This window comes from Galendromus occidentalis, unplaced genomic scaffold (genome assembly GCF_000255335.2).
Source record: "Galendromus occidentalis unplaced genomic scaffold, Mocc_1.1 scf7180000077524, whole genome shotgun sequence".
Lineage (NCBI taxonomy): Eukaryota > Metazoa > Arthropoda > Arachnida > Mesostigmata > Phytoseiidae > Galendromus > Galendromus occidentalis.
Window position 1 is genome coordinate 2,083,944 of NW_003805512.1, and position 18,733 is coordinate 2,102,676.

General features: G+C 52.6%; 1 protein-coding gene across 1 annotated transcript; it reads right to left on the minus strand.

Moving 5' to 3' along the window:
• Nucleotides 1-3,147: 3,147 nt before the first annotated feature.
• LOC100907295 (heparan-sulfate 6-O-sulfotransferase 1) lies at nucleotides 3,148-18,494 on the minus strand. The gene is made up of 3 exons (XM_003747766.2): nucleotides 18,100-18,494; nucleotides 5,141-5,403; nucleotides 3,148-3,702 (listed from the first exon to the last, which is right to left on the minus strand). The coding sequence occupies exons 1-3, from the start codon at nucleotides 18,492-18,494 to the stop codon at nucleotides 3,182-3,184; spliced, it is 1,179 nt and encodes a 392-aa protein (XP_003747814.1). The 3' UTR covers nucleotides 3,148-3,181.
• Nucleotides 18,495-18,733: the final 239 nt, after the last annotated feature.

Consider the following 18,733-nt stretch of genomic DNA (forward strand, 5'->3'; position numbering starts at 1 on the left):
TCCTCGAGGATGGGTGCGAGCAGTCCTGGCCTACATCTCTTTCCATCGGGCGGAAATGCAGCGATCTCACGGAGTCGACCGTCCAGCCCTTTGAAGTACAGGTCTTCAAGGTGCTCCGGATTTTCATATTCCGAAGCGTGAGGAGCACTGCGGTCGATCTTTGCGCGAAATATACGATCTGACGCTTTGCCGATCGCCGCACCTGTCGGAAACTATCCAAGAGCGGAACTATCGTACCATTCAATGCATATTGGTTGTCCACAGATGGTCTCAAGAGTTGTCCGAGAGCGTATGAATACAGGATATAATGGCAGAATGGCGTTGGACAAATGACGACAAAAGGTCTCTGTGTCGTGATATTCACGATGCAGTAGTCCAGACAGCCGGTGGTCCTGGTGAGGGTGAGCTGCAGAGCCGTATCGGACTCGACCGCGAGGTCGGACTCGCAATTGGCGAAGCCTGGAAAAGCACCCAGATGAGCTCGGTCTCGGTGATGTTCCTGCGAGGCGCGAAGAATGGATTCGCGATTGGCAGCGAGGGCCACGAGCGGGATTTCCGCGAGAACCTTCGGGGCGAGTATGTATATCGATACTTACACGAACCTTGGTAGGAGTTGACGACGAACGTGAGATTCAGCGGCCACCGGCCTTCATAGAAAGTCAGGTCGAAAGAACCGTTGATGGCAATAGTAGAAATTGATCGACTCAGCGTAACGCAATGAGTGATCGTATTTTCTGCGAAAATTCAAGGATTCGGGGCGGGCTCTTCGTATCAGCGGAAGTTTGAAACAGTAACTTCCCCAAAGAATGCGAATATCACCCAACTTCGAGGTACTCACGCGAATAGACAACGTTGCACGAAGTATTCGGAGACGCATCGTAGTTCTCATCGGCTGTTAGCTGCTGCTGCACGATCAGAACGGTGGTGTTCGCCTCGCTCGGGGGAACTATCCGTAAGTCACACCGAGATTGCGTGTTCACTACGAGCTCGTGAACGAACGAGCTGAGCTCTATACGACCCCTGCACCTCGAATCGACGATATCACAAAAAGTCACAATCAAAACCACGAGCCACGGCGAGCGGCGCATGTTGAATGTGAGCCGCTAGACCATGGTATTCATGAACAAAGCACCGAATGCGCAATGCTCCAGCATCATTACAGGAGACTCCCCGGTGGGCTCAATGTGGCGCAAAAAGGGAAGGTGATATTCCTTTATGATAGAGAATGGATGCGTCGGACCGTTTCGAAATCCGATGCTTGAACCTGGGAATCGTCGTAGTCGGAAACACAGGGTCCTCCCGTCGAAAGGCAATAGGTGTCGATGTGTATTATTAGGAACGGGTTCGATGTTTTTGTCGAACCGAGATTACTGGGAGGACGATTGAATTCCTCGACCGCGATCGCTCGGTATCTCATCGAAAAGTACGAACAAGGTACGGATGGTACCTCGAAGTACCGAGAATCCGTCCGGCATATTCGGTGTCTGCGATTGTTCCTGCCCGAAAGAGAGTTCCCTCAAGGACTCCTATTGGTTGCGATATACCCAAGCAGGGCAGGTTGATCTCATCGACGAGCGAGAAATAAGAGGCGTACATCCTCCGTTTGTTAAGGTATTATCCATCAATTTATTTCGCTCTACGTTGTCTGTGGCGAGGCACATCCACACGTGTGTGCTCAGATTATACGGCTCATCCGATCCTGCTGCCTTGAAACTTGAGTTTTGATTCCGAATGGGTCGGTGTCGGTACAATCAGGTTTACACCAGGATGGATCCTCCCGTGTCCCACTTCCGTGCACATTATTCATGCGCGTCAGTATTCCATGTTTCTGAATTGCATAACGGTTGTACTCTCTTTTCGTAAATCGCTCACTTTAATCTAGGCTCTGGAATCTGGTCTGGGTGCGCCCTGTTTGATTCGATGACAGGTGACCCGAGACTCGTGGTACATCCTTGTTCAACATCTCCTTCCCCAGGTACAACACAATTCTCACTATGTGTCATTTCAATGGCAATATATGTATGTGAGTAAATTTAACTGTTCCAACGTCGATGGCGTGTTTTTTTACATGTACAATCGAACCCGTCGGCCATTGGACAACCGAAATCCCACCATTCTGGCCGTTCAGATTCGTCATCGGAGATTCGAATGATATCTATTTCCCAGCCAAGCATTCCGAAACTCCCGCAGACTTCTCCTGAGATTCGGAACTGAAGCAATACTTCAACGCCGAGCTTACATGAATGGAGGGTTGAAGCGTGTATAATGTCTACATATCTCTACTTACGGAACCGAATTCTCACTCAAAAGGGAACAGCTCTCTGTTCTTTTAGAATTCAGTGAGCTCGTTTCCGCCTCACGATTTCCCCGACCGCCTTCATCGGAACGATGAGCGTCTCCGACGCATGTGATGATCATACAGCGTAGCGAAGGACCTTCCTACGATTGTTCCCGGGCTCGTGATTCTATTCTCACGAATTCACTCAATCAGCGAAAGTCTCCGATAAGGCTTCCAGGTCGTTTCCCGGCCCTTCAGATCCGAGAGTTCGATCCGATTGCTGGCACCATTTCATTACATTGAGGCTATACACGCGGGCTCAGCACGATAGGCACTGAAGTAGTTTATGTACAGTGATGTCCTACTGAGCACGATACATCAGAATGATCAAATCAGACAAAAATACAACGATCCGGTGCGTCACGAAACGCCTTCGACGGCCCGGGCTAGGTTGATGAATTCACGTTGGCGAGACTACGGGCTCTCTGGAACAAACCGACAGGCAGATGATACGCGGACGGGAAACGAGCGGTGGGTGCTCGCGCGCCCGCTTCGATCGAGAAATTAATCAGCCGGTGGGAAAAACCCCTACCGAGAGACGATCCCTTAGCCACGGCAACTTGAGCCCACTCCGCGGACTCGAGAGGGTTTTAAACGGAACCGGTGCTTCACCTGTATCCTTCAGGAACATTATCGATCCCGGAGCTGCTTCTGTTTCGCATTCGCACCGCAATGATTTCTATTAGTGGTAGAAGGCTCTGTATGTGATATCGTAGTTCAACTATCAATTCCGAGGAGACTAAGGCATGGCACTGTTATTCCCTGATCAAGATGTTCATCGTCATCCTTCCATTTCGCTGTGGCGGCTCCGGCTTCCACACACAGGCCATCACGGCTAACTAATTAATCATGGCCGACCTCGTTCATGACCCGATTGAAGTTCTCTTCGAAGTCGGGATCGTTGCGTTTCGCTCTCTCGAACCTTTCCATGAGCAGCGCTTTGGCGAACGCGTACAGCTCGATGTCCAAATGATTCAGATTATCGATCTTCTCAAGATCGGCACTACTCACTTCGGAAACGGCCACAGAACTACGAGTATAATTGTACTGAACGAACGCCTGCTTGAAACGCAAACCGAATGTTCTCTCGAAGAGGTATTGCGATATTTTCTGATACTCGCATAAGGCAAAGAAGGCCAGTTTCCGAAGATTGCTTTTAGCGGACGCCAGCATAAGGGCGTCTCTCTGAGCACGTGGCATGGCAGACTCGTTGTAACAGCCGACCAAGGTGAGGTCGGCCAACATTCTCGTCATTCTATTAACGGCTAAATTACTCCGACAGGTCACAAACTCTCCAAAGGTGACATCCATCCAATCTGGAGTGCTGTAGCACGGCGGGAGCTCGTCCGACGTCGGAGATCGACCTGAAAGATGAGCAGGAGTGTCTTATTATCAAGAATTTCCATCCCCTCCTTGGTGGTGGATCAGATCATTTGAATAGCTCGCGGGGGCACTTCGGCCGATGAGATTCAGTCCATAAATATTATTTCCGCTCCTAATTATTGGGGTATGGAAGCAAAGATGGATAGCTCCATCTTGTGGCGTGTACGGATGAATTACGGGCGGCGAACAGGAGGCGGGGATGGGAAGGGGACGAAAGGAGGCATGCGAGCTAGCTAGCCGTAAAGCGCTCAGATTCGCTCTCGTATCAAACTCGGCACGGATCCATGGACACTGAGTTCTGTAACCCTTCGCCGGACAATTCATTCGATGATGCATTCAATCACAAATTGATTCGTTCCATCTCAGCTTCCAGACGAATCTGAGCCGTCGTGTCGGGTTCTCCATGAGGTGAATACGAAGGATCGAAGCTGCTCATTGTCCACCGTGTCTCGAGCCCCGATTTTGCTCGGGCTTAGGGGGAACACCGCGAAAAGTCTTTGTTGGATCTATGAGTATCTCCGCGACGAGTACCACAATCTGAGTGACGAGCTGACCGTCGCCAATGCAGCGAGCAAAGGACATCGTGCCGACCGGGCGGGAGACCGCTGGTCACAGGGACGAACTCGCCGACTGGGTGCGAGCGAGTGTTCCTCAGGCGAAGGCACGCTCTCTTGTCCACGCCCTTTTGCTTCATCTGCGGCATGGACGTAGCAGCTCTATTGAAGATCGAATCCGCTGCAAACTTCGCTACTGTTATTTCTCCATTGTTGTCCGCGGCTTCGCACAGGACCCTCTCGAGGTCCTTTCGATTCCTCCCATTGGTTCGATAGATTCCGCGTAGCGTTTGTCGGCTTATCGCTTCAATGGAGTCAGCGGTCTCTGGAACCGGTCGTTGGAAGGCCAGCTGGCGGATCCCGGAGAGCTTGCCGGGATGCCATTGCGAAGTCGATCGAGCAGTACTATCTACAGGGTGGTTGCGCTTCTCCCACTCAGAAATCATGTATAGCTAGAGCCCGGCGCTCCCACGTGAACTTCGCTTCGGCGGAGCTCTGCAAGGCGCGCGTTGCGGCTGAGCGAGTGAAAATTTTGCTGCTCACGCCAGAGCTTGCTCAATAAGCCTGATCGATACAGCACCCTAGAACAACCTTCCGGGGAGCAGGTTGGGAGCGAATATTGAGTTTCTTATTGGAGCTGGGCCTTTTTTCTCGAAAAACCTTTTTGCTCCGTGGAGTTTTCAGCAGGGCGTCGAGAGCCAGAGTAAAAAATGAATATCAACACCGACAACAACAGAGCTCACAATGAATGCTCCATTCGGGAGAAAATTGCCGGTTTTGACGAGAGCGTAATTCCGAGCGCGTTAAAGATAGTCGCAATGATAGGGGGCCTTCCGTCGCTTGTGTCATAGGGGAGCAATCTTACCATTGCATATGTGCCTGGACGTCTTCCAAGTGGCTCCCCGCTGTACGTGCCTGAACTCTGAGAGGAATCGGTACCGGGGTTCCCTGAGCAGTGTCACGTAGAAATAACGTCTTTTGAAGGTCCCTTCTACGCGGTCAATGACGCCGTCTACACAGTTGGTCAGCTCCGTCCAGTCGGCGTGAAGACCACAATGCCAACCAGAGGAGTAACGTGAAAAAATCCAACTTCCTTCTTTTTTCGATGATAAGCGGTGACATTTGTACCTGCAAAAGATCGAGGAATTATGGACCTGATTTCTGTAAGCATAAATAAGAAGGAGCCCTTATCCGATAGGAGCCTCGGAAAAGACGATTTCGTTGGAGCACATATTACGTGTACTTTCTGACGTGAATGGTATTTCCTTGAGAGGAATTCGATGGTGGACTCCGTGCGTCACCCATCACACTCTCGAAACGATGCGCGACGCAGGCAGCGACAATAACTCCGATACGGAGTCATCGAGTAAATTTGCAAGCGAGCTGATGTTCGCTGTGACCGTGTGATCTGCCAGCAGGCAGGAGTGCCGTCACTTGTCGACTTTCGTCCCCTCATATGCAAAGCTCGGGTCGATTGACGCTCTTCGCGCGACACGAGCCGAGTTTGTGTTCTGATCAGGAGTCCTTCTCTCCCTGTCCTTCCCAGGAGCTCCGAAAGATCCGAAATTCACAGAGGAAAACGTCTCTCCTTTCCGCTCGTGAGCGTTTCGGAGAGGAACGGAGACCGTTCCTTGGCGTCCATCGGGGAGCGGAATTCTAAGCACTAGCCGCAGGAGGACGGCGCGGCGCCAACGCGCTGGTAGATGATTTTTTTCGTGATGTATCAAAGCGTGAGTGATCGTTCTTGTTGCTCTTCCCAGCCAATTCCAATGTGGAGTTTAATCTCAAAATTGATGAATAATGACTTCGCGACCGTCATCTCGAGCTTCGATCCGGTTGGGAATTCCAACATGCCGAATCCTCGTCCCTCTTGCTGTCCAACGTCTTCGGATAGACACGAAGGAAAATTGATAGAATGCTATACTGCATGAGACCCCGAGGGGAAATCTCGAGCCTGGACCCCGGAAACAGCAGAAGTTCTCGAATGATTCCTCGGACGGACTCGCGAGCCGTCGAAGTCCATTCTGAAGGAGCGGTCGGACATCTTCCTCGGCATTCCCTTTCACAGCTCGCCATGGAAAGTTCTCCAAGGAAGCGCAAGGCTTGCTACACAGAGAATGGTTCGCTCGTCGCGAGCACTTTGGTCTCTTGAGGCACAACCGGGCAGTTGATGCATTCCTCAGAGATCGCTGTTGTGAAACTGAAACAAAAACGAACTCGGGTGCAAGCTCCCGCCGTGCCCGAACAACACCAGCATCGACCGCAGTAGCGCCCATGTTAATAAGTAGGTCGGCTCGGTGGTCGTAAGCTCGGCGGGTCGTCAGGCTCGCGGGGTGATTGATTCGGATGTGGCGATCATTTCCGACGCGTACGCCATTTTGTTGATTGTTATCCGTTTTCTTTCCTCACATGAGAAACAGATGAAGAAACACCACTCGGATAGGAGCCGCCCCTTGGTGATCCCCGGCCGTGCTCTGTCCGATCGAAACTAGAGTCTCTCGAAGAGGAGCTCCTTCGAGACACTCAGGACGACTGGATTGGAGAAACAGCAATCGGCGTCGCTTCTTGAGAAAACGATACCTCTTCGCGGTTCTCGTCGAATCCTCGTTTGTTTTTAAACGCTTCCTTCTTCCGCATGACCGCTAAATGCTGTCGCTGCTCGGGACTAACAAAGAGCTTTACTTTTTCTCTCCCTGTCGCTCCCGCTCGTTAGGATATAACAAGTCCCTTCCTTTCTTGCCTCGCTTAGCTGTTTGCGTAGCGAAGAAGGAGAACGGCCCGGCGCGGAGCTCATCCAAAAACCGGCCTCCGACGCCAACGTTGGCCACTGTAGGATGTCGTTGACGCCGACAGGAGCAGGCGGGCAGGCAGGCGGGAGGGCCAACGGGCCGGAAGGCATGCAGGCAAGCGAGCAACTAAGCAGGCAAGCCCGCCCGCCGATTCTACGGGACGCTCAATACGGTGGCTGACACAGCTGTCGGCGACAGCTGGCTTCCACCTATGGCGAGCAGCTGCACACGAGCTAACAAAAATGACAATGCTTTTTTCTGCATCTTAGCGGATGGGCTGATAGCGTTGGGAGAGTCCGATAATGAAAATAAAGCCGTGTGCTGAGTGCCCGGCTCTTATTCCCTCTCGGTTCGTAACAAAGGGAGCTTGTTACGCATCGATGACGACTCATCATCAGAGCGACGTCGGATATTTTCCTGGATGCGGAATTTCATAATGAATTCTTTCGAATCAAATGAATTAACTCCCTTCCGGGGAAGATTCGCTGTTTGACCAGTTTTTCCCCGTCGTGAGGTCTCAAGACTCCGAGAGGGTGTACTATATGGCGGCTTTCATCTGCCGTAGAAACTGAGCTCCTAACAAGATTGATTCGACTGTAGGAGCGGATGATTCAGCTGGTCTCACTGAGGAGCGAACGTTCAGCTGACAGATTACTGACGATGGGAATCGCAAATCGACGGGATAAACATCTCATCAATCAAGCTGAACAAGCCGTATAGGCCATGTGGCCAGCGTATCGATTAAACGAGATATTTTGTCCCGCAGAGGAGCAATACAACAGCCGCACCCTCGGCAATTCACCGTACACTCGGTCTGCGATGTACATTTTTTTCTGTAGATCTCCCTCCCTCCGTCTCGGAGGTCGACCTGCAAAGAGATCGAGTCCTCCAAAAGAGACTCCCGAAGGTCATGCTCTCTCGAATACATGTATTCCTCTGGGGATTTTGGGCGCAATCCCCCATGTCGCCATTACCGGGGACGTTTCCAGCATGGGGGATCGATCCATCATCGGATTCTGAACGAGCGAACGTCTCGTCGAGGAACGCGAATGAAATATGAGCGGATGACAGAAACCTCCGATTTCGAATCCGATCCGAGCCATTGGGATGGCTAAAGACTCGGAGATGAGGGCTGAGTGAGATCTATTGAGCTCTTCCGGATGACTTTTTCGAGAGCTCATTAGGTCCCGCTCCAAGAAGTATCCGTGCTTCGCAAGAGGTATAGGCTCTTCATATTCCCGTTCGAGAAAGGATTCCACCCTTCGCACGAACTACATTGTAAGCCTTAGGCGTCTCTTGGTGTTTAGTCTGCGGACCAAACAGAGCAGCTAAACGTTTTATTCTCTTACAGACAAGGTAGGGGAGCCTACCCTTCGACAAGCTCGAAAACCAGGTCTGGAATAAATTGTATAGACTGCTTATCTGAGGAGGGACCTTTTCGGGGAACTCGTCCCAGGGCGGCCGTAGAAACAGCAGCGGTGGCCGTGTCTCGATCGGTTCCAGGCTTTTAATTCCCCATGTCGGGGATCTCGATCGTATCTTCCCTCTTCTCCGTCCCCATTGTGGGGGATCTTGATCTCTCGCTCGACGCCCAGCCCACGAAGCGTAGGCTTGAAATCATCAGAGCGATCCTCATGAAACGATTCCCGTGCCGTATACCTTTACCCTCCCTGCGCAGCCCGACAGAGGCTGAACTCATTCTCTCATTTTCCTTCCAGGAGATCCCTGCTGTTGATAGTTTTCCTCTGGAATCCATCCGTATATGCATTGTTCCGATCGTACCGATCCCATTTCTACTCCTGCTCGGTCAGAAATCAAATGGCTCCCCTGGTACCAAATAGATTCCGAAATCGTCCGAGAATTCGATCCAAATGAAAGAGATGAAATTTCTTCCGCCGTTTCAATCCGATATTTCGTTCTCGGTTGTCCGAGGCTTCGTCGAGCGTGTGTATCGGATCTCCTTGAAATCCACACTCCGACGCTGAAGATAGCAATGAGAATCGTCGACGAAGGGTGCGAGCAGCGATAACAATTAGATCAATTCCCGAAAGGAGTCCAGCGTGTCTGTCTTCTTGTTGCCACCTACTGTTCGGCCACTTACTGATATCAACAGAGCCGGTGATGATGGGGCTCCCTCGCTAGTGTTTGATCCTGTCGCTCGCCTCGCGTCCCTGTGTAGTGTCCCATTCCGACCCGAGTTTCCCCCGTGGTACAAGGCTCGCCCGCCAGTCTTTCTGCTCCCATGAGAAAAAGCTTATGCTGGCTCATATCACCAATAATCGAAGACATATCTCCCGGGGCTGTATGTATTGCTATTGAAGAGGCGTGCCGAAGATCCAATAGCATCACACTTGGCGGGCGCCGCTCGACGTCTGCCAACACGAGGGTCACTTCAGCTACAGCGAGCCACCAACCTTTCAAATAGCCGAACGTGAAGATAGACGGAAGAGCCTGGCTGTATGCAAACCACTCCAGTCTCAGCCGAATCTAATCCCTCTGACTCGTTCGCGGGCTCGTAATAATTCGACGATCCGGGCGACACAGCCCTTTCTGCTCATTTGACATGCCACGTGCGAAGACAGCGATCATCCTCCCGGGGACGCGAAGGTTAGGGTAGGTAGGATGAGGAAAACATTTTTCTCGTGACTCGATTCTTCCAATGACAAGAGACCACTTGTTCCGATGCGGCGCAACTCAGCTCGCGGGTAACAGGCGACAAGCTGCGGGCGAGACAAGGACAGCCGAAGTCCGATGAAACAATATTTCGGAGCGCTTCTGCTCGTCCAGATGAAGAGTCATGGGAGATCTCCTCCCCCACGGATTCATTCGTCTCACATCTTTTAAGTCACAAGCAGTGTCGATGGTTCCGGAATAGCCCGACAAAGTGAGTCGGATGTCCGCGTGAAAATTTATCCGCATCAGGCTTCCACTGTACTCCATGCAGAGGATCTTTTCTCCATCTGACACCGAACGATAACTTATGCCGTCCACAAAAAAGCCTACAATATCGGTCCGGAATCGTATTGTGCACTTTGTGTCGTGGGTCTAGCTATGCACCGGATACATTGTCACGCGGCACGGAAGAATGATCACGTGGGATGGTCACGTAGAGCCAAGGACTTGCCCATCAGAGGTCAGGACCTGACCCAACTTTCTATTGCAACTTTCCCGAACGCCTGATGTCTAGCAAGAGAACGAGAGGAGGTGTGAGGATACGGCTCCGGGAGCGTTGAAGACAGCGCCATATGTTGTCAAATGCCCTCTTCTCGAAGTTTCTTTCTCTCATAGGGGGAGCTGCACATAGGAGGCAACATGGTAGGAATATGATTTTGGTCTAGAACCTCGGAACGAACGAATTCTCCCACCAGCTTCGCTGTCGTGAATGAAAATTGACATTTCCCGCCTGAGGGCGCCCCACCCCTTTGGGTTTCTGCTGGGGACATACGCATCCTCTCACTTGCCTTCGAAGGGCTCGCTCAACCGCTCGTCGCCCGCTCGTTCACTCACGCAGTCGGGTGTTCGACAGTTCCCGAGGCGAAGTCATTATACCTTATTTCCTCATTTGTCGTACCTCGAGTTCGTTCGGACCATGGGTTTGATCGAGGCAGCCTGGCTCCTCTATATTCCGCCTGTCTATTCTCCACTCCCTCCAACACTCCTCTATTTTCCAGCATTTTCTCAACAGAGCTGTTGCAATCACTTCTACCCCTCAGCTCCAGGAAGCGCGTAACCTCAATGAGTAGTATTTAGTATCACATGTAGGGCTGTCCAATATCAGGTGATCACAGGTAAGTTCCGGTGGAGCTAAAACTTTATGGGGAGGTTTCGTCTCGGACCATTTCACCGATGCTCGATATCGGACGAGTCGCTCCTCTAGGGCACGCATCATAAACCCCTCAGAAAACCTCTTGGAGCTCCGTCGCGACGTTTTTCTCCGCATAGGGGCGAGGGAGCGCTTCTTGATGGCGAAACTCTCGCTGGGAACAGCAGCAAGCCTGGAGCACATCTGGGAGCATGAAGCTGATCCATGCGGTGTGAGATATCGACAGTGCCTCTACTCGAGAATCTACGTGAGGGGTTGCGTGGGGACTGAGAACGAAGAGCCGGTGGAAGGAATCGTTTAGCGAGTAGATGACCGAACAATCACGCAATACGCAAAAATAGCCTCTATACACATGCGAGCCTTGCAGCTACGATGTGCCGGATACTTGCTCGGCTGTTCTCCAGATCGCCCGTCCGCCAGGCAACCAAGCAACGGAGCGGCAACAAATGCCCTCCGGACACGGAAATGTGCAGCCCCCATGGTTCGTAGTCGTCGTCATGGTCGTAGTAGACGCGGCTTTTCTTCCGTCGCTCGCAGCTACGTCTCCATCGATGTCCCCCGTTGCGTCATTTTTCTCCCTTCGCCTGGCCTTATTTCCATCCAGAGGACCGTCCCGCAATCAAACCAGCACTCGAGACTGCGTTCCCTCCTCCTCCCTCCTCGGAGTCCTCGTTCCGTTCGGGTCGCTACTCCGTGGTGGAATTAGTGTTTGCGAACGATGAGATTCATCGTCGTGACGGAAAAAAAAGATGATAACAATAATATGACGTGCCTCGCCGTCGGGAATCCTCTCCTATCCGAGAAGGTCGAGAGGTCCGAGGGGATAAGTAGGGGTACATAGCGGTTGGATGGCGGCAGGTCCGCGCTGCGTTGGGATCGATATTTTCCGACGACTACTTCCCTGATCAAACATTTGAGCCAACAGCAGAAGCCCCTCGAATGATAATCCTAAGTCGTGCCTCCACATTGGGTCGCAAATCTCTTTGCGGCGGGGATCGCATGATTGAACAGGTGGTGAATTCACAGAACTTTCTCGGCCAGGATGCAGTAAACCGTTCAAAGAGAAGTTTACGAGCGGTACACGCATAAGTAAAGGCACGCTAAGAGCCACCGTGCGGTCGCCCGCCGCTTCTACTGAAGCTTCCACCGATTCCAGTACGAGCGTTGAGCGATGACGCTCTCGGACGCGGTGTACGATGTGCCTTCACCCTATCGGGGCAGGAGACGTAGAAAACACATCGACTGTCCGATTTCCCCATAGGAAAGAATCTTTCCAACCGACGGACCGGCCGACGAATTAGGCCTGGACGTCAAAAAAAGTCCCCTATTGCCGGAGGAGTTCCCGATCTGACGCTTCTTCCCGGTCGGATTTTCATTTTTGCTTCCCTCTGTTCCCATCACCGCAACTACCGACGATCTCCTGAGCCTCTCCCGTTCCCTTAGTCAGTTAGCTCGGACGTCCCTTCGCCCTCCAGACATACTTGGCCAGCGAACAGACGGGGGACGAGCGACCGCTGGTCCTGCTTCCCATCCGACCGGTCGCTCGAGGGATCGAGCAGCAGGGGGACGATCGTGCTGGAGGCGAGACATTCGTGGAGATAGGAAAAAACTTCCGATATGCCCTCCCGTGTGGGGGGTCCCGCGTCTCGCGTCGTTTCTCCCCAGACCGTTATTATCAATGTGAGCGTTATTGACCCACACCAAGGTTTTCCTTGTTACGTTTGCCAGTGGGCGTTCGGGGATAGACAAAACACGCGAGGACTGGAGGATAAAGCGAAAATCGACAAATGAGCCCACGGAATCCCGGAGCGATATCTCACGATCCATACAGAAGGAATCCTTCCGGTGAGGAACGCCGCGCCCCCCGTCTTTCGTTTCTTGATCCATCATGATCAATGATACACCTCGGGACAAGAAATGTTTCCATAGCAGCTGAACTTCATCCTTTGCGCACGACGATTCCGGTGACTCGGCGAGAGACCGCCAACTTCTTCTCGGCTAGTCAAGCAAGAAATCGTGAGGAACATTTCCAGATGAAGAGATCGCAGAATGAGGGAAGTTCCCTCCAGATTCTCATGGGAATCCCCCTTGTCTTTTAGCCCCTATCGTCCGAGGCGGGAGGGACCGGAGCAGAGGCGGCCACTCGAGCGAGGGACGCACGCGGGAAGGCAGACAGTGAGTTAGTCAGTCAGGCGGCCGGCGGGAGGGTGAGGCAAGCGGGCCTCAAGAGGAGTTCAAGTGAGCATCTTATTGAAATTCCGGCCGCTTTTCCGTCCGTCCAGTACTCACACAACTAGCTGTCAGCGAATCCAAATAGGCGGCTCTCGTATTTTCCGCGGGGACTCTCCTTGTCGGTGCAAATTGTGATCGTATAGAAATGGCTGCTGCCATCTCTGCTCGACGTAGCCAATGCGATGCAGTCTTGGGAATAGCGAACGAATTGACGGCGGCGGCGTCGAAGACAGAAAGAAACAACGGAGGAAACGACGAATTCCTTTCCGCTCGCTCAGAGGCTAAATGAGGGGCGGACACTACAATAACACCCGTCGCGTCAGCTCGTTTCTCGAACGACCGCTACTCTTCCGTCTGTTCGTGGGAGAAATAGCGCCGCGTCGACGGATCAAGGGGATCCATGGAGGACGAATGGCATCCTCTGGCTAGACAGAACAGCAAGAACAGGAACGTCTTGATCATAATACGCATCGCATCATGAGGGATTCCGATCACCTACGCGCATCTGCTCGGGTATTCCAGACGTTGGTACCCGGTTCGTACCACTGCAGCGATGTTCGCAATAGGAAACGGGATCCACGTACTGAGAGAGGTTTCGGCCCGGATTGCTATCGAGGCCGCGATTCGAGCCGCGGCACATCGCCGGCGTTCAAAAGGAAAACCATAAAAATTCACCACAGTCCGCAAGTACCATCGACTAGCTGATAGTCAAGCTGCGTTCCGACTGCGTTCATAGGCGAGAGCTCCCACGTGGAGGTGGTCCGGCAGCTGCGCTATAGAGTGAGTTGGAACGACTCCGGAGCTCTTTTCGTCGAGCTCCGTCGACGTCTCTGGTTTCCACGACGATTGTCTGCTCCTCAGTACGCGTAGCTGACTGTGCCAATAACGGCAGGAGCCTGTCGCTGAATGCCTCCTCAATTCGTTTTCCCTTTCCTCCACGCAGCATCCAGCCGCCTCGCCTCGCGATCCGTGATCAGAGTTTTTTGCCTTTCGGTGGATTCTACATCGCAATTTTCGGCTCCGGATGTCTCCTTCTCTCTTTCGGAGCAAAAAATAAAACATCAAACTCGATACACCGTATAGAGGAGCCTCTCTCAGAAGCGATCACCGAGCTCATTTCGATCGAGCTCATTTCGCTCTCAAGAATCGGAATGAGCTCGCTGAAGTCAATCCGCTATTATCCCTCAAACGCTCGATGACACTCGCTGCTTCAGAAGGAATCATCACGAGCTCGGCGTCTCATTTCAAGCCTCAGTATTCAGAAAACATCCCGCTGCTTGCTCGTTTGGCTGTTCTCCTTCCGAAAGTGTTCACGGGCCATGATGTCGATTTTGCTCAAACGCGCATCGCGATATTGTTCTCCTCGCAGCGCCTACGAATAGCCGATTCCCTCGGAACCCCCTCTTCACCCCTCCAGTTCCTCGCTCAGGCGGAGGGGGGTTGGCACACGCTGCTCACGCAAACCGGTCCGCTCTAGATCCCGCCCACGCATGAACGTGAGACATCTTCATACGATACCGACAGTCGAGCCGAACAGATCAAGGTTTTCTTGATTTCTTTGACCCGACCGACCCTTAAACACCGAGCTTATTCATCGGAGCGGCACTCTTGGAAGCGGTCAAGCCGACTCCTACCGCCTCGCAAATGGAAGAGGGCGGAATTGATTAGAGACAGGAGAGACACGACTGCTCCGAATAGGACTACTGTCGATGACGACGACGACAAACTCACATAATCGCCTCGACAGATCGCAAGGACGGATGCGGTTGAGGTTCGACATCCGACTCGAGAGTCTCGATTGTGGGTCTTGGCACCATATCCCGCCAAGGGCTCCCTGAATCCTTGGAATGAGCGAATTCGAGCTCGACAATGTACGCAGGGCGATGAACTATCGTGCCGGCTGAGGAACATTCAAAAGCTCTCCACCGCTCAGCAGCGAAGTTTCAAGGAAAGGCTCGAGCACGAGAAAACTTCCCGCACGCAGGCGTGCAGGCGGGCTATGGAACGTTCACATTGCCTCCCTCTTCGCCGACGAACTATTATTGTATGCGATTATCCCTGGGAGCGAGAAGAGAGCTCATGGATGAGAACTAGAGAGTCGAAATGTTCGATAAGACGCGGTAGGAGGTGAGCACTCTGGATAAATAGCGGAAAAGCCCCGTGGCGATAGTCGGTGATTTCCAAATCGACTCACGGGATTGCGACCACCACGAATTCAATCGACGGTATTCGAGTGCGTGGATCTCGAAAGAATAAACCTGCTTCCCTATTATCAATGGCGAAAGAGTTCTTCATTAGGCAACCAGCAATCGTGTTGTTCCACCGCATGATTCTACGACGGCCGATATACAGCGATCTTTACCATGATAGCCAGCCAAAAATGAGGACGACGGTTTCGACAGCAACAACAACGATAGATCGTTGTTTGCGTGATCCACCGAAGCCGTGATCCATCATAGCTTCTCGGTGCATCGTCGCCGAATCTGTCGCTTCGGAGGCTGCTCGCCCACCCGCCAGAGGTTTCGTTTGACAGGCGAAAGAACTCTCCTCCACCGGCGCACTATGGAGGACGCTGGAACAGAATGTTACGTTCCCAGATAAGAAGAAAATCAAGAGTCACCGTATAGCGGCTGCCACGTCGTAACCGGAACCGCCTGCTCCGTCGCAATTTGAACCACGAGGCAGACACCGTCTTGTCAGTTCACGACGGACTTCCTGGGACTCTGATTCAATAACAAATTAATTCCCTTCCACCAGGTGTCGGGAGAGGGATTTTCTCCGTGGAATTACTATCACATTTCCGAGGCCGCACCGCGTCGTATGAGTCTCCGGGTGGGGGAAGCTGGGCGGGATGAGGGGCAAAAACTCGATCTCTTGAGGCACGAGAAGAGCTGAAGTTCGGAATGGGGTAACAGCTGTTACAAAAACCTCTTGTCTCATCCCTTATGGTGAGCCTATCGGGCGGCCGTCCCGTGTATCTCGATCATCTCTGAAAGACTCAGGCTGGATAACAGGTCGCGAGCTTTCCCTCGCCACAGCTGTTGAGCTGACCTGTTCCTCCTCGGAGGGAATTCGCCATTCCGAGCGGCTAACCCAAATCACTTTCGACTTTATGGGTCTTATTAGAACGTTCCTTCCGAAGAATTCAACGCGTTATTCGGAGGAGTTCTCCCGGGATCGCAGGCTCCTCGGATCTTCCGCGTCTGACCCGATCGGAACATACAGATTCCCGGGTACGTAACAAGACTCCGGATTATCCTCGCTGGAATTACGAAACCAGCAGCATTCGGACTCGTGATTTGAAAATACTTATGGAGGGGTCGATCCATGCGATGATCGGGTCACACAGCGACGAAGCACGTCGATCGAGCTTCGTCCCGATCCGCGTCGAAACAATATGCGGATTGACGCCTTGCTCTGACACGTGGCAGCAGCTGTGTTGATAAATGTTCCGCAGTGGTCGGTTTGACCAATGACCCACCGACTAGCCAAGCGCTGGCTGGCCAGCTGGCAAACAACCGGTTAGCCGATCGCTCCTCGCGCGCAAGTACAAACCAACAAAACGTTCGCGGCAAACTCGTTGGAGCCTGTGTTGTCGTGGCTACTTTCCCTCGTGCTGCTGCTGTCGCCACTGCCGCTGCTCTGAAGCTGGAATTGATCGGCGATGAATAGCGTTCAACGTCTGTCTGACGAAACGCAGTCTTCCCGTCATGCTGGGATGCGGGTCCGAGCTCCAGTAGAGTCTAGCTGAAGTCTCAATGTTGAAGCACTCAACACCTCCCAGGAGCTATTTCACTCTCAAGACACGAATGAACCCCTGAATTCTCTGGGAACGTCTTGGGCGCGCGAGCGGGAGAGCGACCCGCCGACGATCTATCGACTCGGTTCGAGGTCTCGACAACTATCATTCACTCTTCCCCCCTCGATTTCGATCGACGGCGAGATAGGGATGTCCCATCACGAAACGAATCATTTTTCAAATCCGATGGGAGCAAGTGTTCAGGCGAAAACGATCACGTTCGAAACGAACTCATATCGACTTGACGACTGGAACGACATCGAGAGACTGAGCCCCTATAAAACTTCCAGTCTTCTCCCGACCTCATTTCTTCATCTCACGAATAGAAGCGATGCTCCCCCAGACTCGCAAGATTGAAACTAGCTCTCAAAAGACTTCGGCGTCGCAGTGCCGAAGCGAAGACGATGCAACAGAAGCGAAGCCGGCGGCGAGATTTCCGATGCCCACGAACGATTGACTTCGACGAACGAACGAACTTACGACCGACCGACCGAAGCCAGGAAAAAGCTTCCACCGAAGGTCACCAGAGAGTCGAGTGCCCACTCCGCAAGAGGACGCAGCGAGATATGAGGAGAACAATACTGCCGTGATGCGTAGACGAAAGCAAGGCGTAAACCGTCTCCTCGTCGATGTCGTTCAGAACGGAGTGACGAAGTTCGCTGCGGAATGGAGAACCTAAAACTTCCAATAACGACGGAGCGAACGAACCGGCTGGACAAGGCAATAGGAGGCACAACCTGAAGGCGTCCAAGAGCGTTCGGCTGCGCTGGCCTTCAGTGCCGACGCTCTAATGTGATCCTGCAATGTGATCCTCGCGAACGGACATCTAATTGGGACACCTACATATACGTTCGACGCTCGACGCGAGCGAGCTCCGGCAGCATCCACGCGTGTCCCTCGGTTTACGCTAAGCGGCATCCGGTGACGTGATAGCACCTTTCCGCAGATTTGCACAGAGAACCCATGAAATGTTGACCGTACACGTAGGCATCGGTCCGACGCAAAGATACGGAAAACCTCTCGAAGGAAATAAGCCGCCCTCGATAGGTATATAGAATGGAACGCAGAGTATAATACATGTACAGCGAGTTTTTCACGGAAATAATAATCGATAGAAGTACGGCAACTGACGTCGATTCGTGGGTTTCCCCACTCTCGTCCCGGACGGATCCCTCACTCACCTTTTCCTTCCAGGCTCAGGCACACAGGGGTGCTCTATGTCGAGATCTTTAATCAAATGCCGCTCGAAAACGGTGCCGCCAGTTTTCTGGATATGAAGAAATACCATGACGTCGCTGCGCCGCGTCATGTCGAAATGGACAACGTCGTTCTGCGGCCAGTCCGATTGAGCTGAGGATCCGTTCGGATCCTGCATTTGATCGTACGAGATCATGTTGCCGTCGAGCGCGCTCGATCGCGCAACGGGAGCGAGCGGGAGGTCTAGGAGCCGAGCCCGACCCGCCGACATTTCGACTTCGTTGAGGTAGATGTATTTGACGCAGAGGAGGATGAACGTCGTGAAGGCGCAGGCACCGAAAAGCGCCTTGCAGCGCCTCCGCACCCACAGTTCCAGCATCTATCCGCTTGAAAAGGAGGAACTACATTCTACAGTGAAGGGAGAGATACGCCGGCGGCCAGGGCTGCAGCTGCGGCGTCGGCGGCCTTCTTCCCGCTGCTGTTGTTGTTGCTGCTGCTGCTGTTGTTGTCGTCGGCAGCCACGTCGCTGTTGGCAACAGCAAGAGGATCTCTTGCGTGTTCTCTGATGAGTTTCCTGGAAGACGAAGAACGCACCGTCAGCTCATGGTCTGAATTTTC

What these genes read in the sequence shown, in the direction of transcription:
- LOC100907295 (XM_003747766.2), bottom strand. Translation starts at nt 18,494, where the DNA reads ATGCTGGAACTGTGGGTGCGGAGGCGCTGCAAGGCGCTTTTCGGTGCC. An exon ending in CCTGAGCCTGGAAGGAAAAG is followed by an intron (nt 5,404 to 18,099) that starts GTGAGTGAGGGA and finishes GATCTTTTGCAG; the next exon opens with GTACAAATGTCACCGCTTAT. An exon ending in GTCCAGGCACATATGCAATG is followed by an intron (nt 3,703 to 5,140) that starts GTAAGATTGCTC and finishes CTCATCTTTCAG; the next exon opens with GTCGATCTCCGACGTCGGAC.